Here is a 15721-nt window from a genome sequence, read left to right on the forward strand (position 1 = left end):
AGACATAAATTAAATCTCTCTGCAGCATGTTAAATTTCACAATGTAGCGAGAGCACCTGCTTCTAAATGACTTGCAGAAATCCGCGCACAGATTTCAGGAGAATTCATATTTATGATGCTGAACTAAAGTAGAACAAAGTGATATATGGAGTGGAACGCTCTGCTGGGTTGGCCAGGAGCTTAAATTAGACAAATTAAATATCACGCAGTGACACAATCTCCTGTCTAACACTGTAACTCACGGAGAGCAAAATAGGTCAGCGTATTGAAGTATATTTTCTATTAAATTCACAAAACTAGATCTGAAACTGGTCATTTGTTGATTTAGGTACCCAAGTTTGAAATATTAGCCCATAAATTAAAGATTATTCCCACTGTGAGGAAGAAATGTGTAAAAGCAGAGTCGATTAGTTTCACGTGTTGCAGGGTTGTTATTTAGCCATGTTTGTTTTCCCTCCACTGAGCAGACCCGTGTGATCACAGCCTAACAACAAGAGCAACACTAATATCGTTATTATTATGTCCTGAGCAGCCGTACAAAGGGCTAAACATGCGTTTTCTTTTTGTGGCGCAGACCTATTAACAAGACTATAAGCAATCACTGATAGGAAGCAGAAATCATTGTCAGCTTTAAAACAACAGGAAAGCAGCAGAAAACGCAAAAAAAAACAACAACAATGACAGTAAAGTGTTTTAATTACTGCAAAGTATGCGGTCCTCCCTCCCTCGGGATATCTCTTTATGCTGTGAAAATTCAAGCTCACGGGGGAACAAATTCCATCAATTCCGATGAAAATATTCTGTGAAGCCGATAATTAGCATATCACTGAGAAGTGTGAAGGTGTAACTATAATTGCGAGACATCTCGCTGTAGAAGGAAGTCTGCGTTCGTCAGAGCATGCCGTGGCAGTTGTAAATAACCATTTACAATAGTCAGAGCCTAAAATCTTGCAAGTATGTAACCAGCTGGAATAAGGAATGCATTCATCAAACTAAATATTAAGCTGATGAGTGTGATTAAAACTACATTCAAAATATTAATTTCCAGAGCGGATACACTGTAAAGGTGCTTTTGGTATCAATTATAGCTTTACCTACATATACATATATATATATACATATATATAATATATATATATATATATATATACACATATACATATATATATATATATATAAATATATACACATATACACACATATATATATATATATATATATATATATATATATATATATATATATATATATATGAAAAAAAATAATGGATAAAGTTTGATTTGCACAGGTTTGCTCATGTGAACAGGGAGCGTCTGTGCTATAACAGCTATCAGGACATCGGGACTCCACGGATTTGAAAGCTTTGCGACAGATGTGCAATGAAAATGCTTCAACGTTCGTGCTGGGACACCAAGTTAGTGTTGATTCAAATGTAAGCTTACAATGCCAAAGGTCAAGATTTTGTTGGGACATAAATAATCATGCCACTCTTAAGTCTTTCCTGCATTTGGCTTCTTTCTGCCCTGTTGTACCACCAGCATGCAGTGCAGCGGGGATGGTCATCTGCGCCCAGTTTCGGCTAAATATAGCACTCTCATTAAATAAATATAGCGCTCCTCTTTTGTTTAGCCAAAGCCAATAATTGTCAGCCTCGTTCTTTCATCTTTCTTTGTTTGTTTCCATATTCTGGGCTGCAGCCATGTGCCTTTTATCAGGACTGGCTTGTTTCTACTCATCCTGTGTCACGCTGATACATTAGGTTTTGGCAAGTTCTCTCATTGCAGTCAAGGAAGTGCAGTTGTTCTCCTTGCCAACTTGTTTCCCGATTGTTTGGAATGAGCATTTGCAGGTCCTTCGTCTTCTTTTCACGTCACGATGAAGCCCACTGTGCTCCTCCTACAATACATCCACTAACTGCCCTGGTTACCTTTTTCCAACTGCTGGCCGTTATACAGCCCCACTGACACAAGAGTCACGTTGTTTGCTCAAACAGACCTCAACAGAGTTTTCTTAAGAAAGGAGTCTCTTTTCTCACCCTGATGTTCTCTATAATAATGCTCATCCTAAACTGCTACAAATTGAATTCATCACGCTTCATTCTGCAGTAACAACAGTGTAAATAACGTATGATGTCAGATCGCATGATTGCAGAAAAGCTAGTCTGTTCTACACTATTTAATATCAAGCTGAATAAGCATAAAGTAAACATTCGTTATAAATCAATCAACTTGTGTGTAGAGAAGTATTTTGATTTCAGATCATTACGAAATCGAGCCATTATCCTCCTCTAAATTTAAACACTTTTAATCCAGTTCAGTCTCATCTCCCTTTATGCTTTAGCGGTGGAAAATAAACAATAATTGGTGCTTAAATCCGTCACAAAGAAAAGGCAAGCTGACTGGTCATTCACAGCGTGCGACCTTATTGATCACAGTATTGCAGTACAGCATGGCATGTCGAGCCCCTTATTTTGATAATGTGAGCGGTAGTGACCTAATCGTCTCCGGGAGACGATTAGGTCACTACCACAAAAACAGCCAATTAGTGAGGGCACTTCACTGCCTCTCAGATGCATTCCAAGAGCCACTTTTTCTCCATCCAGAAAATGAGTGCTTTTTCCTTGCTCCCAAGGAAAGCCAAGACCATGAAAACAAGCACGTAATAATGATCCTACAGGATGAGGAAACGTTAATGTAGAAACCAAATGAACTTATCACGTGCCAACTTGCTTGGTTTGTTTTTCCTCTGAGTAAACATGTGTTTGGAGTTGGTGTCTGGGCTTATTTTCCAGTCTGATGGCACTTCACCACAAAAGATTATTGCTATGAAGTTAAAGATCATTACTTCTTTGTAGCAATGAAAACTATGATGGACTTGTAAGCACTAAATAGGCAAGACCTTAATATTGTTATGTGATGTTGAGTTTGTGTTTTTGTTTTTTCAGCTGAATTTCATCAAAGCATGGCGGCAATACAAGGACCTACAACAGGGAAGACTAAATAATGAACTGTCAATGAGCAATGGCAATGATTTTGGGCTGTGTGGCTGCTTTAAAAATTAGACAGGCTCCATGGTTACTAATATATTCCTCTGGCAACCAGAGATGGTACGGGCTTCCGTCAGATGAACACTCACTCTGAGCTTTTTCACCATACCTTTTAACATGCCTCCCTTTGTTTCCCTTTTAAGAGATCGTGTACATCCGTTCCGTCAGTGCTGTTTGATGCTTTCAACATTTCTCTTTCACCCTAAATAAAAGCTGGCTGGGTTAGAGGTTAGGTCAGTGTGAATGAGGAAACAGGGAAGGGAGATGGGAGAAGGGAGGCAGTGCACCATATCAGCTTCCTCCCTGGCTGGCAGGAGAATGTCTGCAGCGCAGCATTAAGGAATAACAGCAGGACGGAGGAACATGATAGAGCCACAAAACACCAAGGAAACATGTCTCCCTTGCCCTGAGCTCAACATCAATTTCTGTATACAGCCTTGTCAGCAGCGACATTATTCAAAACAGCTAGAGCAAATGTTAATGAGTTCTTATTTGCATATTTATTTTTTTTCTTTGTTGAAATGTCACTGATTATTACGTACTAGGATGATAAATGCATCTGCTCTTGCAGCCTGATGTGTAATTAGCCATTAGGTGGAATGAATAGATCAATTAAAGGCGAGGGAGCAGGATTAAGAGAAATCAAACTGGGAAGAAACAGGAAAAAGAAACAAAACAGCACATTAGCTCAGGAGAGGAAAAAAAAAACTCTGTTGCTTTTAGATTCGGCTAGAAATTACAATGAGATTAGAAATTGTTTTTTGTTTTTTTTTTCTAATCTGCAAAATCACAAACATTCAGCATTTTAGAAAATTTTCTTGAGCCTTAAAGTATGACTTTCAAAAATCTGGAGCTGCTGCCCTTCACACAAGCTAAACTGCTTATTTTCTCCTAAAATCCATCTCTGCGCGACACAAGTGGATTTCCTGATTGTGTTTATCCCCTCCCAGGATAATCAGGTGCCATGGCTTGGTCTATTTAAATTTATTTTTAACTCGGTAAGAGGGAAAAAGGGGAGGTGGACAGGGGAAAGTGTTTTCGCTTGGCCTTTGCCTTTTTCTGAGCCCAACCATTCTCCTGCCAGCGCTTGTTATTCACAAATGAGGGAAAAAAATGCATTACTGTGGACCAGATGGGAACATTCCACATGACCAAATCAATCAATCACTTTGGTGGGACGCAGGTGTGACACAGCCGTGCAGCAACACACCATTTCACAGTCTATCAGGCACAAACACATGGTCACCAATCAATGGCACCCTGAGGACCCATGAGGAGGGGTGCTCCTCTGTAGCCTCGCTGGTTCATGGCTGATGACTTCATAATAATCACACATCCATTCTCTCTGAGGAGAAAGGCGATGAGCTCCCTAATAACGTCTCCCAACATGTGAGCACCAACACTGTAATGGATGCTGCTTTAGCAGGGACACCAACATGCTCTCCTACGTGTCACATTCAAATGTGAGCTCAATGCAATGGCCCCTATCTGGGAAACAAGAGCAGCTTTAACAAGCTGGAGAAATATCCCCCTGTTGGCTGTTAGAATCAAGCCAGCACGCACCATCAAAGAATGAGTCAATGTTTGGTATTAGATGCCAAACAACTGTTGAACAGCAAAACAGCAGAGAGTCAAAGAGAGGTGAAGGACAAGGAAGGATACACACATGGGTTAGGAATGCTGATCCAGCTCACAGCACTGTGGGCATATTTCCTTACACAGAAACCCCCGCAAACCCTAAGCAGTCTTCAGTCCAAGAGCTCAAGCTTGTACTAAATAAAACATCAAGACAGCCAGGAGGGGATAAATCTTTTGATGAGCACTCTCTGTGGGGACGGCATGGTAGGACAGCAAAAAACTGGAGCAGCCATTTAAAGGAGTTTCGTTTGGTTTTAAGTTGACAAAAAAAGTACCTTCCCACCCCCAGATCCCTGGCATTAAAGAACAAGTCTCACAGAGACGTGCTTCTCTCCACACTTCCCACACTTTACACTCTCGGGGCTGTGCCAGCGTAGGAGAAAATGTCAGGCATTGTCATGTGGGAGTAAAGGCGAAACAAATGTTTGCATTTTATTATCCAATTACAATTCACTACAGTCCGAAAAGAGGGGAGCGTAATATTATCTTGTATTTTGCTTGCCAGCACACCCAGCGTGGACACAAGACGCCTGGCCAAACAGTTGTGACTGTGGAAAGAATGGAGGTGGGAGTTAGAGGAGTGGGGGGGCAAGAAAGCTAACCAACAACTGCGTGCCAGCCTAGTTGCTTTAGCAGAGGGAAACTTTACCGAGGCGAGTTCAAGTAAAACCTGGCCGGTCCATGTTGGAGAGATCAATGTGCAAAGGTCAATTTCACGCATTCCCCTGTTGTAACGGGGAAGTTACTCTGTTTCAAGAAAAGAATCTCAGAATTCATTTGTTACGCGTCTATGACCATAAATTACAACTACAGGGGATCTTAAAAAAAGACTCCTTATGTTGATCATCTTTATGGTAAATGCAAACAGACAGTAACAATCTTTAAGGATTATTAGGCCCCTTTTTAGGTTAGGTCTTGTTAAAATGTATGAAATTTGCTTTGGTCAAAATGTCACTTGGCTTAAGTACAAGAGCTGTCTTATAAAATGACTTTATTGACCCCACAAAGGCGATTATTTTTTTTTTTTAGAAATCTTTCGGTGCAACTTATTGATAGGTCCCGCTAAGTAAAGCTTTCCCATCAACAGTAATGGACCAAGAGAAATACACAGGGGGTGGTGTGTAAATTATGTCTGTAAATGAAGAAGAAACAATATTCCTTAATGGCAAACGGTTTTTCGGGGGTGTGGTTCAAAGCTGAACAATCTTAAACATTCACTGCTATAAACAAGACAATGTCAGGCACCACAGTAAGCAGACTTAAAGTGTTCTGCTAACAGTGATCCTTCTGAATGAATCACTTCCTTTTAAGAGGCTGAACTTGAATTAAATAAGCTCCAACATTCTTATTGGCATCAGCTGCACAAAGCACGAGGTGGGAGAAATACGAGAATGGGGGGGGGGGGGGGGGAGAAAAGGAAAAAGAAAGATAGATGTGGGGTATACATGCACACAGGCACTACAGATCTCAGCAGCAGGATTTGGATGAAAACATCTTTATTATTCAGCAGAAAAGTTATTTTGATGATAGAACTGGATGTCATGTGAACTTCTAACAAACAAAGCTGCCTGTTCTTGGCCCTGTGAAGTCAACATTCATAGCAAGCCAAAAAAAAAAAAAAGAAATGTAGTGAACTGACTGAGGCAAACGAGATTAAGACACCTTTCCTCTGGTCAGAAATATAAGTGCCGTGCTCTGACCCTTGCAGCTGCTTCCTAGAGACTTGTTATGTCATCATAACTTGGCTATACCACCGCTCATCTATCCTCTTTGGAGAGACGGCCCTTGGGGCCTACGCAGTCTACAGCTGATCCTCTACATCTGGACAGCCTCGCCAGTTGCATGCTGGGGGCGAAGACTAAGGAAGGAAGGGAGGAAGGACGGAAGGAGCTTGGCAGGGCCAAGATGGGCTGAGAGAAGCCTGAAGGCGGGGAGGGGTGTGGGGGAGATGTGGGCAGCATGGGGAAGGAGAAATGGGATTTGCACCCTTTCAGCTCATCCTCAGCTCCTCATGCTTCACTGACCACAGTAACAGATAAGCACACCCTGCAGCTCTGCATAATGACAAGTTATATCTACTTAACTGTACTGCACACATCTCCCTTTTCTGATTATATCGCATGACATGGCCAAATAATATCAGTCATAATGATATTATTACATATATGTATATGCATACATACATGTATATATATATATATATATATATATATATATTTTGGTGCATATATATAGGCAAGGCAAGGCAAGTTTATTTGTATAGCACAATTCAACTACTATATATATATATATATATATATATATATATATATTCATGTATGTATGTATATATATATATAATTAGATATATGTGTTTTGTGAGTTCAATTTAAAACCATTTCATTACTACTACATTGTATTTTTCTCCTGAAAGCTTGCAGTTAACTATGTGCGCGTGTGTGTGTGTGTGTGTGTGTGTGTGTGTGTGTGTGTGTGTGTGTGTGTGTGTGTGTGTGTGTGTGTGTGTGTGTGTGAGTATGGTTATGAGCAGCAAAGTGGGAAGAGGGAGCAGCACTGGCAGCACCTGTGACCCACACTGCACTGGAAACTGAGTGCGCACCTGAACAACACCTGGCCACATTCGCAGCCTGGGTCCGCGGAGGTTTTTCCCGTGGGACGGAGCATTAGCACATGACACCTGCCCCAATAAAAATGCTCCGGGGAAGCCAGCATGAAGTAGGATTTGACACTTTGCAAAAAGCCTTGAGGATCAATTAAACACAAAAAAAGAAAAAAGGCAAGAACAGATCCGGCAAGAGTCTGGCAAATGCAGAATGGATGTCTTTTTTTAACCTTAAAAACATAACGTCACAGAAGCAATTCCACTATCTACTTTATTAGCTTTAAGAGAAGACAAGCCAGCGTAAAGAAACGTTCTTTTTTGCACACAGTATTAGGAGCACGGGGAGAGAAAAAGCCCACAAATACTGTCCAATCATCAACATTAGCATGGTGAAAGTCGTTGGTACGAGACACTACACAAATACAAAGTGTAGAATTACTTGTTAAGACAAGATATAATATTTGACCAGTAATATTATACTGGAAACATAGGCTAAGAGCAAACCACCAGTCACATAAAGTCTGGGGATTCAATTTTTACCCCCTCTACTGTTGTCAGAGAATGACAATCATAAAAAAGTACTCTGAAAGCAATAACCACACATGGAGCAATCAGGTTATAAAAGGGAAAATCCTTTTTTGGGTCAAACTTGTCACTTCAATTATTTCATATCACGGGCCACATTTTTCTTTCTTGGTATTAAGCTCAGAGATGACTTAAGATAGCATGACAACCAGCAGGAGGTTCGAATAACAATAGAAAAATATCTTCGGAAATGTTCAAAAGACAAATTACTTTTGTGCCTCAAATGTCTAATCAGTGACCAAATGTCTTAGATCTTTTCTATAATCATCCTTTCAGTACAGACCCTTAGTTTAGAGGAACAGACGCGTCAACACAAATCAATACGATTTAATAAGCGGCTGTCAAAAAGAAATTTCTTCTGAGGGCTTTTTTCCTGGGAAGCAAAAGTGCATTTTGTGTGTATGCCGTGAGATGCCTTTGACTAATTCACTTGTTGCAACAGAAAACAAAAACATGCAGCAGAACTTACATTTAAAGAAAAAAAATACAAAAACAGAAAGCAGCTCATTGTTGCAATTACAGTGTCAACGTCCTGTTCGACTAACACGTCAAACATTTAAAGTTGGCAATGAGATATTCGTCTCCATTGTCTGCGATGTGCAGCAGTGGATAAAACAAACTGAGACGGGACAGCGACCCAACTGTGCGATCGCAGTCTGAAAATAATGTTGAGGTCGCACGTGTATGTCAACATGCCGGCAACACCGTGCATGTGTTGATGACAGCTTTAAGCTGATTAGATTTTATGAAGCACTAAAGCTGTATGAGTAACACAAATGAAGCACGCCTAAGGAACGTGAGTCTAAAACTACAACTCAGCAGTCGTGGTATCACGCCCTCAGGCACATGGCTGCAAAGAACCGATTCAAAAGCAGCTGAGTTATGCAGCGAGAGCCCACATGAACGTTACTTTGTTCTACACACATTTGAAGTGTTAAGATATCCACTTGAATCTATCAAACTAAATACGACAATTTGAAAAGGACTATAAAGTACTTGGGGAAATAATAAGTCATGTGTGCCTCAGATTGGACAAATGTGAACAATTTTAAGCCTTATCCCACTGCAATTTTAAGTGTAAATTAAGCGCAGTTTGAGAAAGCTTTAACAAAATATATTGAGCACACAAACAATCAGAAATTTGGTTTGTGGCTTTACCTCAACTTGATAATCTTGTAGCTATAACTATGAAGCTTTTATGGTTCTCAAACTCCAATTACAGTCCTTGTTTTTCCATTCAGACCATCTGACACACATACATACAAAAGTCACTCTAAGTACACGGACGAAGCAAACCAGCGATAGAGAGCGAACTTGAAACTTAGGCATTACAGTATAATTATCCTGACCTGAACGATGTGAAATCAATAAAATCATAATGTTGGGAAGTTATTTCACAATTCTTTTGATTTCCAGATGAGTGATTTCCCATTCTTTTATGTGTTCAAGAACTGTTATTAAAGACAGATGTGGAAAGCTTCACTAGCTCTATTCTCCACGGCAACATTAACATTATTTGAGGTTTGAGAGAATCAAAAGGCTTTCTGCAAGATCAGTCCATTGAGTAAATAACATCAAAAAGGCAAAAACTAAGTAGCTCACACTCAAAATACAGTGTGAAATAAATGAGCAAAGTGCAGCTCGTTCAGTTGGAGCTCATCGCCTGTGGTAATTGCCCAGATCGCTTGAAGTCGACCTCCCTGCCGACCGCTCGTATTGAGCTCACAACACAAGTGAAAATCTCAGCAGGTAATTAGATGTAACCATTTCTTGTCGGGGCTGTGAACTGTTCGAAATCCCTGTGGCTAAACAATTAGAACAAGTGGATGAGAGACAAACCTCCACTGGAGGACCAGCCGAAGACCTTAAGTCAAGCATTGTAAAAAAGAAGCTGTTTGTTTCAGTGTCGGCCAAGCTTTATTTGCAGCTCGGTGGGCAAGGGACAGGAGTTAAGGCGTGGGCACACAGTGAAGTGGGTTAAGCGCCAAAATAAAGAATGCCCGCTGAATTGAGAATTGGTTTAAATTGAGAATAACTGGAATCCGATCGTGTTGTTGCTAAAGATTCCCACGTGGACCACTTTCTCTATCTCATCACTTCACGTTCACTATAATTAATAATTAAGTAGGTGTTTGTTTTGTCTGGGTGACTACTGACTATTAATACTGTCAGTCAGGGGAATCACACACGGTGCTGCAAATCCCTTTCAATGATACCGCTCATCGACTGTCCTAGTGTTGCCTTTGTCCCAAATGCATGTGACGGTTGAGTCACAGAGACTCACATGGCTGAGACTGAAACTTTTTGATGTCCGCTGTGTGCATGAACAATGTGGCTGCCACCTGTTGGGCAGTCCACACTGGATGACGTGCCAGTTTGTAAGAGGATTGCAGAACAAGAGGGTGGGGCTAAAATGTTCTTGAAGCTCGGACCAGTCAGATTCCTAACTGGGACATTAACCCCCACCCCACCCCCTACCAGAGAACAGCATCATCATTAACCACTCAGTGACATTAAAACAACACCCCCCTCTTCGTCTCTACGCCCACGCATTCTTCTCCTGTCGATATTTCCAAGGAAGAGAGGCAGAGTTATCACAGAACACCTGAAGAAGGTGTGATTGGACTTCTTCCTAAAGAAGAAAATGACAATTTATTTAAAAAAGAGAAAGAGACGCTTAAAATTCGGTTGATGAAGGTAATTTGAGTGTCCAAACCAAAGGCAAAACTACAACATAATCCACATACTGTACATTCAGGCACTAAATATTGCTCATATAGACCCATTCTCAAAAATACATAAGTCAGAAAACACAAGATCAGTACAATACACAGTTAGAAACTTAGTCCCCCAAAGCTGCAGGTGATGTTAATTTTACAGCAACATGTGCAGACCTCTTCTTTTCAAACAATTGTTCTTGTGTTTCTTTCCTCCTCTCTGACCTCCTCTGTTGTTTTTAAAATTCAGACATGTTTACATGCGCATTTAGTCTTGGAGCTGTTTTTCTGAGCAGCAGTACGTCTGACGGCTTAATGAACAACAGGAGAGACGTTACTAAAATGAGAGTTGAGGGGTTTTTTTTGCAAAAGCAAAACAAAATATTTTTGTCACTATTCTTCCAAAGGAAATTTCCAATTACTGTTCTCTGATGCTAACCCTGGTTTGGATCTATTGTGCTGATGAACAGACCAAACATCCATGTTACAATGGCGTGTTACTTAGGTCATTTATTGCCCACTTCCGATCAGGAAGAGTGGCCTGAATAAGAGGCAGGAAATATGAAGTGGACCTGAGGCCTCTGAGTCATCAAGTAGACTGCTGGTCACCGCTCATTCCAGCAGATATCGTCCATATTCTGCCACTGAGGAGCGTATTACAGACACAGGGGTGGGTAGAAATAAGCTGTGTGTTGGAAGCAGTCATGTGATCAATTACAAGAAAGATAACATTTTGTTTCAATTCAGCAGCACCCATTTGTGAACTAATCACTGTGTCTGGAGGGCCAATATATAATGAGCTGAGATGTAGTTAGCCATAAAACCATCAAGCGGTTACACATCACAGTGGTGATGAGCTCCAAAGAGCTGGATAGGGTGGATGAAAGGACATGTCAGAGCTGTTGGGCGGTGGTGTGTGTGTGTGTGTGTGTGTGTGTGTGTGTGTGTGTGTGTGTGTGTGTGTGTGTTTGGGGGGGACGCATCACATCAAATAGATTTGGAACCACTGAGCTGAGAAGCATCAACTGGGTTTGGTAAGGCAGATATAGAACGTTTCTTATTTACATCTGCTTACAGACACAGGGTATAAAGTCTTGATTAATATATTTAGACAATAGATCAAAGTAAAAAGGTTTGGATCTTTCAGTGACACAGTCTGTGATACAACTCATAACCTACACCAAAGAAACACAACTGACTTGTGGCCAATGGAAGCTGCTGAAGGTGGTTTTGATGTCTAAGAGACAGCTTCATATGATGGAAAGCTACACTGATGGTGTGACTTCGAGCCTGGGGGAGGGTCATCACAGGAGGAGGAAGATGGAGATGCAGAAAGGGATGGGGGGGGCTGGCAAGCCTTTCAGCACTGCTACCTCCAGATGCATGATGTGCCTTGCACCTCAGTCAGGCTTTTTCATTTTTTACCATCTTTCCACTACCAACAGGCATGTGAGGGATGAGTTAAGAGGAGTAGCTCACTTACCCATTATGTTTGAGTTCACAAAAGGTGTTGGGGACAATCCTTCATGGGACACTAATCGGCCGTCACTCAAATGATCGCTGTAATGAGGGCTGTCTGCGAAACCCTGAGGGAAAACATCAGAATATCAAGCACATTAGTGAGCAACTTCAGTAACTGTGTGCTGCAGCATACTGCTAGAGGAGAACACAAGTGGTCATTTATGCCAGTGAACTATATGCATGGTAGTTTGAAAAAAAAAAAAAGAGTTTGTCAAGAAAAGATCCAGCGGTGACAGTGACTGGTTCATCTTCACGATACGGTCACAAATATAACCCGATTATTTGCCACCTATATACAATAACTTATATTTTTTTATCTTGGTGCAAGAAACACTGAGCTTACTTTATCGCTCGGTGAATATGAAAACCAACAACCTTAAATACCTTCCTGTAGGTTTTATCTGAGCCTAACAAACATACCACAGAGATTTCAGAGCACCTGTTCATGCACAGCTAAAACGATAATGGTGGAAGTGGTTATGATAAACGACAGAGTTACTGTTAGATTTTTGCTTTTTAACATTTTTACTCCAGTATGGCAGTTACTGTTTATAATATTGTGTGTTTTTAAATGGCATCTACCATCATTCTAACCTCTTTAATACATCAGCACAATATCAAAAGATTGTGGCGGTTTTTCTGAGGTTCTCCTGTTCATGCAAAACCTTATTTTTACAAACCCAGCTCTTTCAAAAAAAAAAAAAAAAAGAGGGCAAATATACCATCTTGTTGCAAATTTAAATAGCTGGCTAAGGATTCCACTGTCGATGCATCTCGCATCATCAGCAATATATATCAAAAGGACTGTAGCTGGAAGTTTGTTCAGAAAAAGCGTGTATTTGTGTTTATCTTGATTTATTTTAACATTTACTCTAGATTCTAAGAGGTTTTTGCACCAACTCACGCACGTGGATGCTACAAAGGCGATGTTTAATAGAAGAGGAAGACTTAGAGAGATGCACTCCTACATTATTTCCAGGTACCTGCAGCTTACGAAAATTGGCTTTTTTTCCCCGCCGCTTCACAGCGCCTTTTTATGACAGTTATCAGCTTCAGGGGCTTTGGTCTAAATATCGGTCACAGTGTGGTTCTGGAAAACTTTGGGTCCCAGGTAATAAAAGATTCTCTGTTACAGTGTTAATCCCAAACCCTAGAAAAATCCTCCTGTGCTCCAGTCACATACCGAACTACATTAACTCCCAGCAGACGGTCCACGCAGCGGCGCGCTCGCATTTCTATAGAGCTATTTTCACCGACTCCTACCCTTTGCATTTAACATATAGTAAAAAAAAAAAAAAGAAAGTTAATCTGATTATCTATCTTTTTTTGTGAGAGGATGGCGATGGAGTAAATTCAAAGGCAGTGGAGTGTTGTGCTGCATTGAGGGATTCCCTGTTGTGCTTCTGCCAGGCTGCACACACTGTAAATCACACCGTGAACCGACTCAATGACAACAACACCCCCGAGAGAAGCTCTAAGATAACTATTACACACAAACAGACTTACACATACAGTGCTGAACCAAGCAAGCAAAATAAAGAAATATTTGCTCCAAAATGTTTACCTCAAGGAATAGAATGATTTTGGAAGTTTAAATAAGATTGACACTACTTCCTTATTTGTCCCACAAAAATCAGCTTTCGTATGTAACGATAGTTCACTTTTGCCGGATGAGATTGCAACGGTTTGTGTGCAAATGGAGGTGAGGGCACACACTTTCTTAAATCCCTTTCTTTCCCTTTCTACACAATGCATTAGGCAAAGTGCTGAGAAGTGAACAATAAATTCAGCTGCCTCTCCGGTGAGTCTCTCATTCAGCTGAAAGAATCCACCGTCTTGGATTGTAGCTGGTGACCACGATTCTTTTCTGCAGCCCTTTATGAACGTGGAGCTGCAAAACGTGAGCCAGATCGCCACCTGCTTGCATTTGTGTGTGGAGTTGTCCTCGAGAACGTATGCCACAGGTTGCAGGCCAAGACGGTGGAGATGTAGCATGTCGGTGAGACTCACTGGAGAGGCAACCAGCCTGCGGGAAGGGAGACATGTGGACGGATTGGACAGAGCTAAGTAGTTAGCAGCCATTGAACTTTCAAAACAAATATTGTGGTGGGCCTCCACAAATCATCAAAAGTATGGAAAACAAAGCAATTGGCTGCACATGGCAGAGTCCTATCTTATGAATAAAGAATACAAATTTTGAAAAATGCCAAAATAGGTCTCAAAATCTATTCTGAAACCATTACAAAAATAATACAAACAAAATAAAAAAATTAATAAAATAAAATAAAGGACTATAGGGAAAGTCAATATAGCAACCAGATTAGATTCTCAGCTGGTTGCCAGGCAACTACTTCCAGCCAAAACACAATCTGATACGCAATTCTCTACAAAATGGGGAGTTTTCGCTTTTACATTAAAAGATATATAACTTAGAGACAGCCTACAGGCCAGTACACACATTCTCGGCCGTTCCAAATAACAGATGACCAACATGAAAGAATCGTAGTAATGTCTTTGATAGCGGCAAAAAAATGTTGTCTCTACACTGAATAGTCAGAGGAGTTCAAAGACCCTTGTTGACCAAAGATAAACGGGGACAAATGTCTGCAAGTTTTCAGAAAATGATGATCATCTGCAATGGTCCGCGCCTCCAAATGAACATATCATGAAATGACATGCTGATCAACAAAACAGACCTCAACAGTGTAGATGGAAGCTAAGTGAGATAAATGTCACTTGTGGACTTCAAACAAAGGACGAAATCTGGTTGAGATGTGGCAGCAGAATTCTTCCAGCTCGCGTCACGACCGCACAGAGAACGATGCAGCACAGAAAGAAATACCAGAGGATTTACAACGTCGAAGTGAGTAGCAAAGTAGTAGACATGTCGATGCACATCTCGGTGAACAATGCGGTGATTCTTCAGTGTGTCGGCTCATCAAACTTACTTTGTGTTAACGTGGCGTTCTGAATCCATCTTGCTCTTCACAGCCGCGTCCTATGATTCAGCAAGTATCACGATTGTACAGTCGGCATAAATTTAACATGATCTTGTAGCCTAGTTCATGAGATTCCTTTTGATAGAGTGTGGCTAAAATCGCATAGTGCAGAGCTGCTTTCAGAGAGAGCGGTTTAACTTATCAGTGAGCGGTATCGATCTCATCATCGAACCCTGTCTTAGCAAAAGGTTACGTGTACTTCCCAAAATATCAAACTATTGTCTTCTAAATGAATTGTCATAAATCATTTGGAATAGTTTCATCACTCAAAAATGAGGCTGCCTTTGACTGCCATGAAATCCCCGCTAACAGGGTCTGTCAGCGGGGCAGGGAAAAGGCGAGAGATGATGGTAAAACCAGGCTTACTGGATGCCTGTGATTGTATGTTTGTCAATGCGACCAGACTGTTTGCTCCTCTGAGTCTGTTAGATCATCAATCACAGGTCCCTCATCATTCCCCAAATACTTGTGGCCTAAGTCTATCTAAGACACTAACATACGCTGTCATCGCTGCCACAGGGCGACATTAGCACTCTTGGCTAAATAGCTGTCAGATCACTATGGCAGCAAGTGGGCTGTGGCTCACGCCTTGTTCTCCATTCACTCACCACAC

At 41.0% G+C, this 15721-nt stretch overlaps 1 protein-coding gene across 6 annotated transcripts in view; it reads right to left on the reverse strand.

The window, feature by feature from the left end:
* tcf12 (transcription factor 12) overlaps positions 1–15721 on the reverse strand; it is a 75548-nt gene that overhangs the window by 44080 nt on the left and 15747 nt on the right. For all 6 annotated transcript variants that reach the window (XM_075461292.1, XM_075461300.1, XM_075461283.1 and 3 more), the window contains one exon: positions 12072–12174. In XM_075461292.1, coding sequence (XP_075317407.1) covers positions 12072–12174 — 103 coding nt within the window. The remainder of the gene's footprint in view (positions 1–12071; positions 12175–15721) is intronic.

This window comes from Odontesthes bonariensis, chromosome 1, assembly GCF_027942865.1.
Source record: "Odontesthes bonariensis isolate fOdoBon6 chromosome 1, fOdoBon6.hap1, whole genome shotgun sequence".
In the NCBI taxonomy this organism is placed as follows: Eukaryota; Metazoa; Chordata; class Actinopteri; order Atheriniformes; family Atherinopsidae; genus Odontesthes; species Odontesthes bonariensis.